The 13,816-nt window shown below is 45.9% G+C and overlaps 1 protein-coding gene across 1 annotated transcript in view; it reads left to right on the top strand.

Moving 5' to 3' along the window:
* GAB3 (GRB2 associated binding protein 3) overlaps positions 1-13,816 on the top strand; it is a 22,075-nt gene that overhangs the window by 835 nt on the left and 7,424 nt on the right. Inside the window, exons 2-7 of the mRNA XM_006773711.1 lie at positions 1,026-1,329; positions 6,228-6,444; positions 7,335-7,813; positions 10,527-10,582; positions 11,227-11,446; positions 13,335-13,416. Of these exons, the coding sequence (XP_006773774.1) occupies positions 1,026-1,329; positions 6,228-6,444; positions 7,335-7,813; positions 10,527-10,582; positions 11,227-11,446; positions 13,335-13,416 (1,358 nt within the window). The remainder of the gene's footprint in view (positions 1-1,025; positions 1,330-6,227; positions 6,445-7,334; positions 7,814-10,526; positions 10,583-11,226; positions 11,447-13,334; positions 13,417-13,816) is intronic.

The raw sequence follows: 13,816 nt of genomic DNA, 5'->3' as shown, positions 1-13,816 counted from the left end.
GAAAATAAATTGCTGTCTTATTTAAAAGGTGAAAAAAGAAAAAAATAAAGTAAAAAAAGAAAAAAGAAAAAAAAAAGAAAAAGAAAAAAATTGTAAATGGAAGATTATAAGAGAGGGTTTCGCGTGCCAGCAAAAGTTACTGATGTGCCATGTTTCGCACGCGTGCCAGGGGTTGCCCACCCCTGAGATAGAGGATGATAAGAAAGCTTCCTTTTTGTTCTTCATTAATAAGGTGTTTTGTGTGTTTTGGGGCATGAGCATAAATACATTTATATCACATGTCTTTGCTGCATTGATTGTATAATTCTGGTCCTTCAACCTGTGGGTGCGAATCCTATTACTACACTCCCCCCAAATGACCCATCCTATCATTATTGAATAAAGCAGACTTGAGACCTAGCCGGTTTGGCTCAGTGGATAGAGCATGGGCCCGAAGACTGAAAGGTCATGGGTTTGATTGTGGTCAAGGGCTTGTACCTCCATTGCAAGCTCAATCCCCCGACCCCGTCAGGGCCCATGCAGGAGGCAACCAATCAACTTGTCTCTCTCACATCGATGTTTCTTTAAAAATTTATTTTATTGATTTCAGAAAGGAAAGGAGAGAGAGAGAGAGATAGAAACATCAATGATGAGAGAGAATCATTGATGGCTGCCTCCTGCACATTCCCTACTAGGGATCGAGTCCCAACCCGGCCCACCTTGGTGGGCATTTGGGAGGCAACCAATCGATGTGTCTCTCTTACATTGATGTTTCTCTCTCTCCTCCTCCTCCCTCTCTCCCTTCCACTCTCTCTAAAAAGCAATGGGAAAATACCTACAGGCGATGATTAACAACAAGAGAATAAAGCAGACTTGAAGATGGCGCACTAGTTACCCCTTGAATCCAAACAGGGTGGACTTCGCGTTGCATTGTTCGAATGGCTGATTGACTTCCTTTTGCTGTCCTTTCATGAAATAGGTTCTCGGCAGAGGGAGCAGCAAGGGCAATTGGTCCAGTAACTCCTTGTTGACTTGCCTCTCTGCAGGCCTGGCGCAAGCGCTGGTTTGTCCTCCGGCGGGGCCGCATGTGTGGCAACCCCGACGTGTTGGAGTACTACAGGAACAAACACTCCAGCAAGCCCATTCGTGTGATTGACCTCAGCGAGTGTGCGGTGTGGAAGCATGCGGGCCCTGGCTTCGTGAGGAAGGAGTTCCAGAACAACTTCGTGTTCATCGTGAAGACTACTTCGCGGACGTTCTATCTGGTGGCCAAGACCGAGGAAGAAATGCATGTGTGGGTACACAGCATCAGCCAAGTCTGCAACCTCGGCCACCTGGAGGATGGTGCAGGTGAGAGCAGAGTCGGGGTTCCTGGTGCTGAAGGGGTGGCTGGCTAATTTATATATCACAACTGTTGCCACCCACCAAGTACAGTACCAGGAATGTCTCCCTTCCACCTGATTTTTTTTAAAAAAAAATATATATATTTAAAATATATTTTAAGAGCCATGTAGGTTGGATTAGAGTTGGGAACACTGGAGTTGAGCAGCCACTGAAGTAACCTCAGCTTGAGGAGTTACAAAAAAATAGTAGGAGGGTGAGGTAGGAGGGACAAAAAAGGGACCCATGAGGTAGCAAATGCAGCAGTTGACCCTGGGGCACAGACTAAATAGAGAAGATGGTGAAATCAAACTGGGAGTGATGAAATTAAAACACCACAAAATTAAGTGCCAGGGTGTGTGGGAAGAACTGGTCATGTGGGCATGGTAAATGGGCATCTAATCTAGTTAAATGCAAGGAGCTAAAATTTACAGAGCTCTTGCTATTTGCCAGCCTTTTTTTTTTTTTAAAATATATTTTTATTGATTTCAGAGAGGAAGGGAGAGGGAGAGCTAGAAATAACGATGAGAGAGAATCATTGATCGGCTGCCTCCTGCATGCCCCACATTGGGGATCAAGCCCACAACCCGGACCTGTGCCCTGACCGGGAATCGAACTGTGATCTCCAGGTTCATGGGTCTACACCCAACCACTGAGCCACGCCTGCCGGGCTCACCTGATTTTAACTTCAGGTCCAAATGTAGCACACACTGAGCTAATGGACAACCTCAGTGGCTTCGAAGCCGCTCTGCGCCTTTGCTCCCATAAGCCACAGGGAATGCATTCAGTGAGAGTAAAAGGGTGAGCACGTCCTGTAGGGCGCTGACTTTCCCCGTGCTGCAGCTGCTGCTGATTCTTTAGAAATATAAGCATCACCATCTTTCAAAAACTTGTGGAATTCCAGCTTTTCTGTTGCCTATTGTACTGCTTAGGACTAGATGGTAGAAAGGCAGAATTTGGCTACTTATCATAGGCGGGGAAGACTTCTCATATCTCCAGTTGGCTCAAGGTCTGTGCAAGGGAAATTTGCCCCACGTTAATTCTGGGCCATTTCTGGACAGTGGGAGCAAATGACCCAGAAGGCTCTTTCTCCTTCTCTCTTTATGCTCTAATGCTCTCTTAGACACACACACACATACACACACACACACACACTCACACTCACACTCACACTCACACTCACTCACTGCCCTTTCTATGTAATATATGCTCTCTTACTCACACTCACACTCACACTCACTCACTGCCCTTTCTATGTAATATATGCTCTCTTACTCACACTCACACTCACACTCACTCACTGCCCTTTCTATGTAATATATGCTCTCTTACTCACACTCACACTCACACTCACTCACTGCCCTTTCTATGTAATATATGCTCTCTTACTCACACTCACACTCACACTCACTCACTGCCCTTTCTATGTAATATATGCTCTCTTACTCACACTCACACTCACACTCACTCACTGCCCTTTCTATGTAATATATGCTCTCTTACTCACACTCACACTCACACTCACTCACTGCCCTTTCTATGTAATATATGCTCTCTTACTCACACTCACACTCACACTCACTCACTGCCCTTTCTATGTAATATATGCTCTCTTACTCACACTCACACTCACACTCACTCACTGCCCTTTCTATGTAATATATGCTCTCTTACTCACACTCACACTCACACTCACTCACTGCCCTTTCTATGTAATATATGCTCTCTTACTCACACTCACACTCACACTCACTCACTGCCCTTTCTATGTAATATATGCTCTCTTACTCACACTCACACTCACACTCACTCACTGCCCTTTCTATGTAATATATGCTCTCTTACTCACACTCACACTCACACTCACTCACTGCCCTTTCTATGTAATATATGCTCTCTTACTCACACTCACACTCACACTCACTCACTGCCCTTTCTATGTAATATATGCTCTCTTACTCACACTCACACTCACACTCACTCACTGCCCTTTCTATGTAATATATGCTCTCTTACTCACACTCACACTCACACTCACTCACTGCCCTTTCTATGTAATATATGCTCTCTTACTCACACTCACACTCACACTCACTCACTGCCCTTTCTATGTAATATATGCTCTCTTACTCACACTCACACTCACACTCACTCACTGCCCTTTCTATGTAATATATGCTCTCTTACTCACACTCACACTCACACTCACTCACTGCCCTTTCTATGTAATATATGCTCTCTTACTCACACTCACACTCACACTCACTCACTGCCCTTTCTATGTAATATATGCTCTCTTACACACACACACACACACACACTCACACTCACACTCTGCCCTTTCTATGTAATATATCAAGTGGAATGCACCTAGGATTATAATTCACTCCCCTTTATGGGTTTTGTGTCGAGCAGCATGCCCTGACCCTCAAACCATCTGATTTCTTTAAAAAAATATTTGTATTGATTTCAGAGAGGAAGGGAGAAGGGGAGAGAGAGATAGAAATATCAATGATGAGAGAGAATCATCGATCGGCTGCCTCCTGCACATCCCACACTGGGGATGGATCCCACAACCCCGGGCATGTGTCCTGACTGGGAATCAAACTGTGACCTCCTAGTTTATAGGTTGATGGTCAACCACTGAGCCACACTGGCCAGGCCCATCTGATTTCTTGTACCCTTAGTCTGGTAGACAACAACCTTACTCCTAAAACTTGCTCAACAGTTGCTTCAACATTTCCACTGTCACCTTGTGCTTAGCATCGGCTGCTGAAGTACCTATATTCAACGCTAGGTGGCGGTGGAGAGTCACATCAATGACGAGAGAGAATCATCATTGATCGGCTGCCTCCACGCCCCACACTGGGGTTCAAGCCTGCAACCCAGGCATGTGCCCTTGACTGGAATGGAACCCAGGACCCTTCAGTCCACAGGTTGACGCTCTAGCCACTGAGCCAAACCGGCTAGGGCCTTTTTTTTTTTTCATTAACCAGGAAAGCTTATTAAGTGAGGCTATTCAGGAACATTGTTGAGCTTCGACAGCACTCAGATAAAAGGAAATGAAGTGAGGGCGAGCTCTTTATCCTTGCTGCAACAGAAGCTTATTAGCGAGTGGCAGTGAATGCACCCTGGCTGGACTCTCACATGGCGAGCAAGCAGACTCCCCCCAGCCTTGTCGCTCGCTCTTCGCCACCCTACATTCAGCCCAAACTACTAGTAGCTATATATTTGTGTGTCACGTTATGTGTTTCCTCTCTCTCTTTCCTCATCCAGGAGTTATCCTAAAACAGAGATACATAACATGTGTCCTAATATTCAAAGAGGAACAGGAATGAGGAAGGCCCCAGGCAGGAAATGGAAAGCTCTGGCACCAAGTGGGAGGAAGCCAGAAACCCCCTCTGACCTCTTTTATTCCCTATGTCTCCCCTGCGTTTTTAGAAGGATGTAAGGGCAGAGTCCTCTTCATGGGAGAACCACACCCAGAGGGCTCTCTGTGGCTTTTCACACATAGTGTTTGCTTCTGTCTCTGGCAGCATAGGCAGTCAGCACATTGTGCACACTCTGCCAGGAGCTCCGTTAAATGCTTTTGCACATCAGCTCGTCTGATCCTAGATCTCTTCTGCGTCTCCACTGTACAGACAAGGAGACTCGGAGCCGGAAGCTAACTTGCCCACGTTCACAGCAGCTAGACAGTAGAGCCTGGACTTGAACCCGTGCAGTTCTGAGTCACTCTGCGTCCGGAGTTCTGAACTCCTGCCAACTTGGTTCAAAGGGGGAAATAAAAGCAGGCTTTTCGTTGGGAGTTTCTGAATGTTATGCTCCTTGAGAAATGTGGGCTTCACTAACCATCACAACACCCCATTTTTCCCTTCCTTTTCCTTCTACGCCATTAACACTCTATCATCAGCAGTGTTCTTTATTTATGTGTCACTTGTCTGTCTCCTGGGGTGGACAGTAAGGGCAGAGCTTTTGTCTCAGCTGTACTGGCAGAGTTAAAACAGATCTGGACCCATATTAGGTGCAAAGTAGGTGTTCTATATACAGGGGTGGGCAAAACTAGTTTAAAGTTGTTTGCATGGAAAATACATAAGAATAAATAATAATACAAGAATAAACTTGCCCAGCCGGCGTGGCTCAGTGGTTGAGTGTCAACCTATGAACCAGGAGGTCATGGTTTGATTCTCGGTCAGGGCACATACCCAGGTTGTGGGCTCCATCCCCAGTGTGGAGCATGGAGGCAGCTGATCAATGATTCTCTCTCATCATTGATGTTTCTCTCTCACTCTTCCTCTCCCTTCCTGTCTGAAATCAATAACAAATATATTTTTAAAAAGAATAAACTAAGTTTTGCGTGTTCACAACTGTAAATCTACTTTTGCCTATTCCTGTAGACAGACATTTATCTATATATGTGTACATATATATACACGTAGAAATGCATATGTAAGTACATACATATGTATCTGACATGCATAAATATATATGTATATATATATATGTGTGTGTGTGTGTGTGTATATATATGTATATTTTTTGAGTGAATAAACAGTGATGCAGGCCTGAGGCTGAAGGCCATAAAGAAGCTGTGTATAGACTATTTAACTGCAGATTTTTATACCATGAATGCTTGGGGTGGGTTTTTTTTTTTTTTTTTACTCTTAATTGATTCAATACTTCACTCTTGGAACACTGGCCCTCTTTCCCAGACATTGTTTATAGCTTGGGGAAATGGTCTCCTCCATCAGTACAAACACCAGCTGTAATTTGCATCTTCTATTTGGCTTCTTTAGATGCTGTTTGAGAAATTGCGAGTGAGTGTTATAGCCATTCCTAACCGCTAACCTGGGAAATGATTCCTCCAGCAGATTCCGTGGAGAGCCTCGCTCACACGCCCTCCTCCCTCCAGCCATCCCCTGCCAGCTTCCTTCACACCGCCCATGCTGTCAGCTCCCCCTTGCCAAGAGATGACCCAAACTCTAATACCATAGCCACTGAGGAAACCAGAAGTGAGTCAGAGTTGCTCTTCCTTCCTGATTATCTGATTCTGTCCAACTGTGAGAGTGGAAGACTGCACCACGCCAGGTATGCTCATGCGCCGGACTCTCTGAGCCAGCCTCTCCCACGCACTCTCCCCTGTTTGCACAGCCCACGCTACCTCCTCTTGCAGGGCCTGTCACTGAGATGTGCTCAGTGCGCCCGCCCCCGTCAGCCCGTTTAGCTATAGCAGCTCCTAGAGCAGCGGTTCTCAACCTGTGGGTCACCAACCTGTGGGTCGTGACCCTTTCACAGGGGTCGCCTAAGACCATTGGAAAACACATATATAATTACACATTGTTTTTGTGATTAATCACTATGCTTTAATCATGTTCAATGTGTAACAATGAAAATACATCCTGCCTATCAGATATTTACATGACGATTCATAACAGTAGCAAAATTACAGTGATGAAGTAGCAATGAAAATAATTTTATGGTTGGGGGTCACCACAACATGAGGAACTGTATGAAAGGGTCGCGGCATTAGGAAGGTTGAGAACCACTGTCCTAGAGGATGTATCTGCCCTTGCTTCTCTTCCTGCGACTGACAAGGTGGGGCCAGATCACTGTCAACCGCTATGAAGGGTGCAGCATGCGTTATACTCAACAAAATGAGTCATGGATTTCAGCGTTGTGGCTTTCACTTCTAACCTTGCATTTTCATATGAAAAAAACCACACAAAACAACCAACTACTTTTTTTCTGCATCCAGGGGTAGGTGTGGCTGAGGGTTGTAGAGGGAATGCAGCTACAGAAGTCAAATAAAAGTTGATCGTTGAGGATCAGGAGTGAGGCCCCCTGGGTTTTGTGGTGGGTGGATGGCTTTCTCCTCAGACTTCTGCCAATTCTGTATCAGCAGTGTCGCTGTGGGACCAACTACAGTGGCCAGGCACCTGCTCCATTGCAGTCAAATGTCCATGCTTTTCTTCCCTCAGTTTACCCACCAGATGCGACAGCTGGTCAAACTCAGAGCGTTCCTTGGAACAGACTTCATTCGATGATGTTTTTGTTGACGGCCTGCAGGCGCTGCCCTACGTTAACTTGGTCCACCCCTCAGTCCAGAGGAATGGGTCTCAGGAGGCACCTCCCACAAGGCCTCAGGCTGCCCTGACCTGGAGCAGAGATATCAATGGGCCCGCCAGGAACCACTTTTCCTCACCATTGCTGGAAACGTCCTTAAACCCCACCCTTCAGGTAGATAAGAACCAGCGCTCCTTACCCTTCAGGGTAAAAGAACTAGACATTGTGCCCAACACGCCACCTCCCCGCCCCCCTAAGCCAATTCATCTCTCGGAACGGCGCCAAGAGGAGCAGCTACTGTGGAGTGGGCACAGCAGCATCAGAAAGCCAGAATTCACTGCGGCACCAAGAAGGATCTCCCTTTCGGGCTTAGATAACGTGAGAACCTGGAAAGGTAAGTGTTGGATGCAAATAGTGAGGTACAGAGAGAAGCCTGGCTCCTCTTTTTCTTTTTAAATATTTGTATTGATTTCAGAGAGGAAGGGAGAGGGAGAGGACGAGATAGAAACATCAATGATGAGAGAATCATTGATCAGCTGCCTCCTGCACGCCCCACACTGGGGATACAACCTGCAACCCGGGCATGTGCCCTGACCGGGAATCGAACCGTGACCTCCTGGTGCGTGGAACTACGCTCAACCACTGAGCCACACCGGACGGGCAGGGTTTTCTTTATATTGGTATTATTTGGTGACATCAGTAGGGATCTGGTCATGGAAAGGGAGTTAGGGGACTGTGTTCACATATTCTTTATCAACAACATCCATAATAATTTCTAGGATTTAAGTACTTGACGTGTTCTAGGTACTGTACTAAGTTCTTCATGTGCACTAACGCATCTAACGTTTCCAGCAGTCCTATGCAATAGATTCTATTATTGGTCTTATTTTACAGATTACAAACTTGAGACACAGAGAGGTTAAGTAACTTACCCAGTGTCACACAGCTAATAAGTGGTAGGAGTAGAGATTTTATTTATTTATTCATTTATTTATTTAAATATATTTTATTGATTTTTATAGAGAGGAAGGGAGAGAGATAGAGAGTTAGAAACATCGATGAGAGAGAAACATCGATCAGCTGCCTCCTGCACATCCCCCACTGGGGAAGTGCCCGCAACCCAGGTACATGCCCTTGACTGGAATCGAACCCGGGACCTTTCAGTCCGCAGGCCGACGCTCTATCCACTGAGCCAAACCAGTTTCGGCGGGAGTAGAGATTTTAAACTATACAGTATGACTGCAGAACAGCTTTTACCACCGGTACTTCTGCAGCCTTGAAGACATAGAAGCATACATACATACATACATGTGCATATATAATACATATTCTTAATTCCATCCATCTCCATCACATCTTTTGGAGACGGGAGTTATTCTCTCACTTTAAGACGATGTTGATTCCGGTTTATTTCTCAGAGACAACCTGACCTTTGACATCTCCAAGTTCTCGGGGGACACTTTGCTCTGGTCTGCATGTGCTAAAAGCACTTGCCTCACTTGCCACCAGCAGTCAGCATTGTTGGCCATTCTCTCCTTCCTTAGGCCGGAAGCCCTGCCCCTGACTTTGCTCATCACCCTGCGATTGCACCGTCAGGATGAGCCACTGCTCATCTTCCTGCTCTTTAAATATTGGGATCCTCTGGCTTTTATACTTAACATTTGCAACCTAGAGAATCTCACTACTCTTACGGTTTTGGTTGACATCTTTAAGCTGCTAATTCCCCCAAATTGTATCTTATTAGAGTCGAAATTCGTGCAAGGGGCTCGACCCTCACAGCCCCGGCTTCATCCAGAAGGTTGTCCGGATGGTCGTCTGGACAATTGTTCTGCTGTTCGGTCTAATTAGCATATTAGCTCTTTATTATATAGGATTTCTAGACCAAGAGTGGCAAACATCTGGCCCAAGGGCCGTCTAAGGCCTGAGAAATCATTTGGTCTGGCCCTGCCAAGGCATTAGTGGTGAGTTAGTTAAATGTTTGACCAAATATAGCAGGCTCCTTTTTAAGTTGATAATTTTGTATGGCCAGGAATGATGCTATAAATATCCAAATGGATATATATATATATATATATATATACTTACAAACATTTATATATACTTACAAACATTTAAAATATATTTCTATGAAATAATGGTGATGGGTATAAGTTCTTGTTTTGTTCTTAATGTTCTTTCCTAGCACAATAAAAAGTCAGCAACGCCATGTTGATCACTAACTTTATTTTTTTATCTTTTAATTTTTTAAAAAATTTTTACTTATTTTTAAGCTTAATTTTATTTTTATGGACCTCTCTTTCAGTTCAACCAATATTCTAAATTTTTATGTCACACCCATCTGACAAGTTTCCTCTCTCTCCATGCCTGTACTCGAGTAGCTGACTATGGCTGCACAAAATCACGGTCACCGATTCATGGTCACAGATCTCAAACGAGCCCCCAATGCTGCTGGCCAATGCTGTCACTTCTCTGTTCACCCTACTCTCCTGATCAACACCAGGCCCATCTCACACCTTCTCTCCTCTCCTCAAACCTCCAGTTCTGTCTCCACCATGTCTAAGCTCAGAAAATTGATGTAATAAATACAACCAGCATTTGTTAATGATGTGCCACACCTCTTCCTAACTCACAGAGACAACTAATGCTATCATACACAGACTTCTTCAAAATCTGGCCTGATTTCCATCTGTTCTGACTGCCCAACAAGACTTGCTAGCAAGCCTTGTGTATAGAAACTGTTCCGCTTCTCTGCCTCTTGGGAGCTGAGTCCAGGGTCCCACAGTGCATAGTCTCTTGGACCCTAGTTTGTTTATTGATTGATTGATTGATTGATTTTTAAATATTTTATTGACTTCAGAGAGAAAGGCAGAGGGAGAGAAAGATAAAAATATCAGTGAGGAGAGAGCATCATTGATCGGCTGCCTCCTGCACGCCTTCCACTGAGGATCAAGCCTGCAACCCGGGCATGTGCCCTGACTGGGAATCAAACCATGACCTCCTGGTTTGTAGGTTGATGCTCAACCACTGAGCCACACCGGCTAGGCCTGGACCCTAGTTTAAAGGGATGTTGTCCTACATATCTCACCACCCCATCTTGTTTCTTGCAGCTGATGTAGAAGGCCAATCCTTAAGACACCGAGACAAGCGGCTTAGTTTAAATTTGGTGAGTTTGGCCCTTGAGTTCCTTTAAGCCCTTGAAGTCTTATGACATTCAGCGCTCTGACTCTCTGAGGACCGTTCCAGTCTCCCCTTAAGGCATGAACTTGTTTAGAAACTGCTGGGCTTGGTGTTCTGTGAGGAGACTGCCGGTTCTAATGACACCCACCTGACTCGGGGTAGCTACTAAAGGCATCACTTTATTTTTTATTTCTTTAAATTTTTGTTTTGTTTCATTTTCTTTAGAAAGGCTAATCAGAGCCATTTGTCAATATTTTCAGCTTTAAGGAAACTAGTTTAAAAAACATCAAAATGTCAGTACACTTGAGTCACTGCTGTTAAACAGTCTGAGCGGGCAGCAGATGTAGACTCTCTGAAGGCATCACTTTGTACTGAAAGCGTCTGCGTCCATTCACAACCGTCTGTCTTCCAGCATCAGATCTAGGAAAGTTATCACCCACCTCACACAATGAGTCCAGGAGCAGAGCTTGAATAAGAGGCTCGCCTGACTTTCCTAAGGAAGTTCAGAGTTATTCTTGGATCATTTGCAACCGAAACCCTGTGCGTAGGCCAGGGTAGGCGACGTTGCCCACCGGTAGCAGTTTCCATGACCGTTCTGTGGTTTCCAACCCTGTACCTGTTCTTTTGCAGCCGAGCAGGTTCTCCCCAATGTACCCCACAACATCAGCCAGTGCCGAGGATGGCTACGTGCCCATGGGCCCCCACGTCGCCACTGCTTGCCTCCGAGCCCAGTGCAGCCCTGATGACTACATCCCCATGAGCTCAGGAAGCATCGTGAGCCCACTGCCCAAGCTACCTGCAGACCTGGAACCTCCTCCAGTGAATAGAGATCTCAAGCCTCAGAGGAAACGTAAGCCACGTGGCCGGGCCTGCTGTGTAGGAGAGGGGAGCAGCCATGGGGGCGGGGTTTCCTTCCTGACACTCTCTGGGAAGGAAACACTAGAGGAACCATCCTAGAGGACCGGGAAGTTTCAGGGTGAGGAGAAACGGCTGGAATTGAATGGGAAGGCCCGGGGAACCTTGCTACCCCAGGTTATCATGATAAAAGGAGTCAGCGGATTTACAGGCCCTGTGACCCTGCAAATACAGCCTCCAAAGCCAAGTTCATTCCAGAGGCAAACGGCCCAGAAATAAATGATGGTGGATGGGAATGTATTTATTGATTTGAGAGAGAGAGAGGAAGGGAGAGGGAGAGGGAGAGAAACATCAATGGGCTACCTCCTATACGCCCTCTACTGGGGATCGAGTCCGCAATGCGGGCAATGTGCCCTGACTGGGAATCAAACTGGCAACCTTTTGGTGCGTGGGGCGATTGATGCTCAACCAACTGAGCCTCACCAGCCAGGGCTGACACTCATTTCTGAATGTCAGGCCTGATCGTATGCAACTTATCGCTCAGTGCCCTGTGCATGCGTTGTGTCAGGGGGCAGAAGACTTCAGCCATGAGCAGTCTGGCTCCTGTGTGCACAGCGCTCCCTGAAGCTTCTGCATTGCTCCCAGGCAGCCTCTCTGGGCTGCTGAGCAGCATGGCCAGGCAGGGAGACAGGGTAAGGGGGAAAGAGGAAAAGCAGGTCAAAGTCACTTTTCTAACTTCATTCCTGGCCACTGCCACCTGCCTAGTTGGGGCTATGTGGTTCCCAGGAAATATTCAGTACCATGACTGATCTCAGACCCTCCCCCGCTTTGCCCTTTGGGAAAACTACTCCTTCAGGCGGCCGTGCCCAAAGCTGGTAACTAAATCCCTTACTCATGTCTGGTCCCTTCCAGTCTCACCCATTCAATTTGAGTCAAATCACATTCACAGTGTGGATAGTGCTGTTCTGGGCACGGGGCGGGATGCAAAGATGAGGAAGCAAGGAAGGTTCTTTAGTCTGAGAGGAAAGAAGATATAAAAAACATCTGGAAGAAGAAGAAGAATTATGAAGTCTGTACTAAATAGGAGAACAGACCCTGTCTTACGAGGTTCAGAGGAAATAACCATTCATTCTGGTCAGAAACTATTTAGCAGGGACCTGTAGCTTTGAGGTAGATATTATTCTTTTGTTCAGTTAACTTTCTATAGCAATGCTGTCCAACAGAACTTTGTGTGGCTAGTGCAACTGAGAAACTGAATTTTAAATTTTATTTACATTTTAAAAAATATGTTTTTATTGATTTCAGAAAGGAAGCGAGAGGGAGAGATAGAAACATCAGCGATGAGAGAGAATCATGGATCGGCTGCCTCCTACACGCCCCACACTGGGGATTGAGCCCACAACCCGGGCATGTGCTCTGACTGGGAATTGAACCGTGACCTCCTGGTTCATTGCTCAGTGCTCAATCACTGAACCACACTGGGGGGCTAATTTTTAAGTTGATAATTTTGTATGGCCCACGAATGATGTTATGAATATCCAAATGGCCCTTGGCAGAAAAAAAGGTTCCCCACTCCTGACTTAGAACCACACCTGACACGGTATAATGAGTCCTTATTAAGTGTATATTGACTAAATGTATTGCCTCATTGTTACCTCCAGCTGGTCACATGACCATTTGCTCAGTAGTTGTCCTCTCTCTATTCCCAGCGAGGCAGGAAAGAGTAGGACAGTGAAGTTCACATTCATCATCGGTGCTGCTTCTTAGTAAATTTGCATTTGATGTGCTAGCTAAGTGCAATGTCAGAGTTTATTATAGTCTTTAGATTCTGGCCTTGAACTCCTGAGAACTTACCCTCGTGGATATTGTGTGTTGTCTTGTAGCACGGCCACCTCCGCTAGATCTGAGAAACCTCTCTACCATCCGGGAACATGCCTCTCTAACCAGGACCCACACTGTGCCTTGGTAAGTCTCTGATTGCTCAAAGGGGCCTCACTCAGCACAGACACTCCCCGTCTTAGTGTGAGGCCTCTTCCATTGAATGTAGTTGGAGCCCACTTGATGTAGCTCAAGCAAAAGAAGAGACGTGGTTCCTAATCACAAGCCAGAAGTGATTGTAGGTCACCAAGGAAGGAATATAACAGCATCTCAAGATACTGGAATCAGGAAGGAAACTGCTGTCGGGAACCCGAGGAATCTCTCTCCATCTCTCATGTTTACTTCCCTCTTCACATTTGCTCGTTCCTCTTTCTTTGGAGAACTCTTCTTTGTTGCACAATCCTCATGGCCACAAATAGCTGCACTGCACATCCGGGCCTTATTTGCATGCTACAAGTCCAGTATCAGCAAAGATAAGCTCTTTTCT

Source organism: Myotis davidii, unplaced genomic scaffold (assembly GCF_000327345.1).
Source record: "Myotis davidii unplaced genomic scaffold, ASM32734v1 scaffold546, whole genome shotgun sequence".
Classification (NCBI taxonomy): Eukaryota; Metazoa; Chordata; class Mammalia; order Chiroptera; family Vespertilionidae; genus Myotis; species Myotis davidii.
This window is presented reverse-complemented; position numbering and strand designations above follow the sequence as displayed.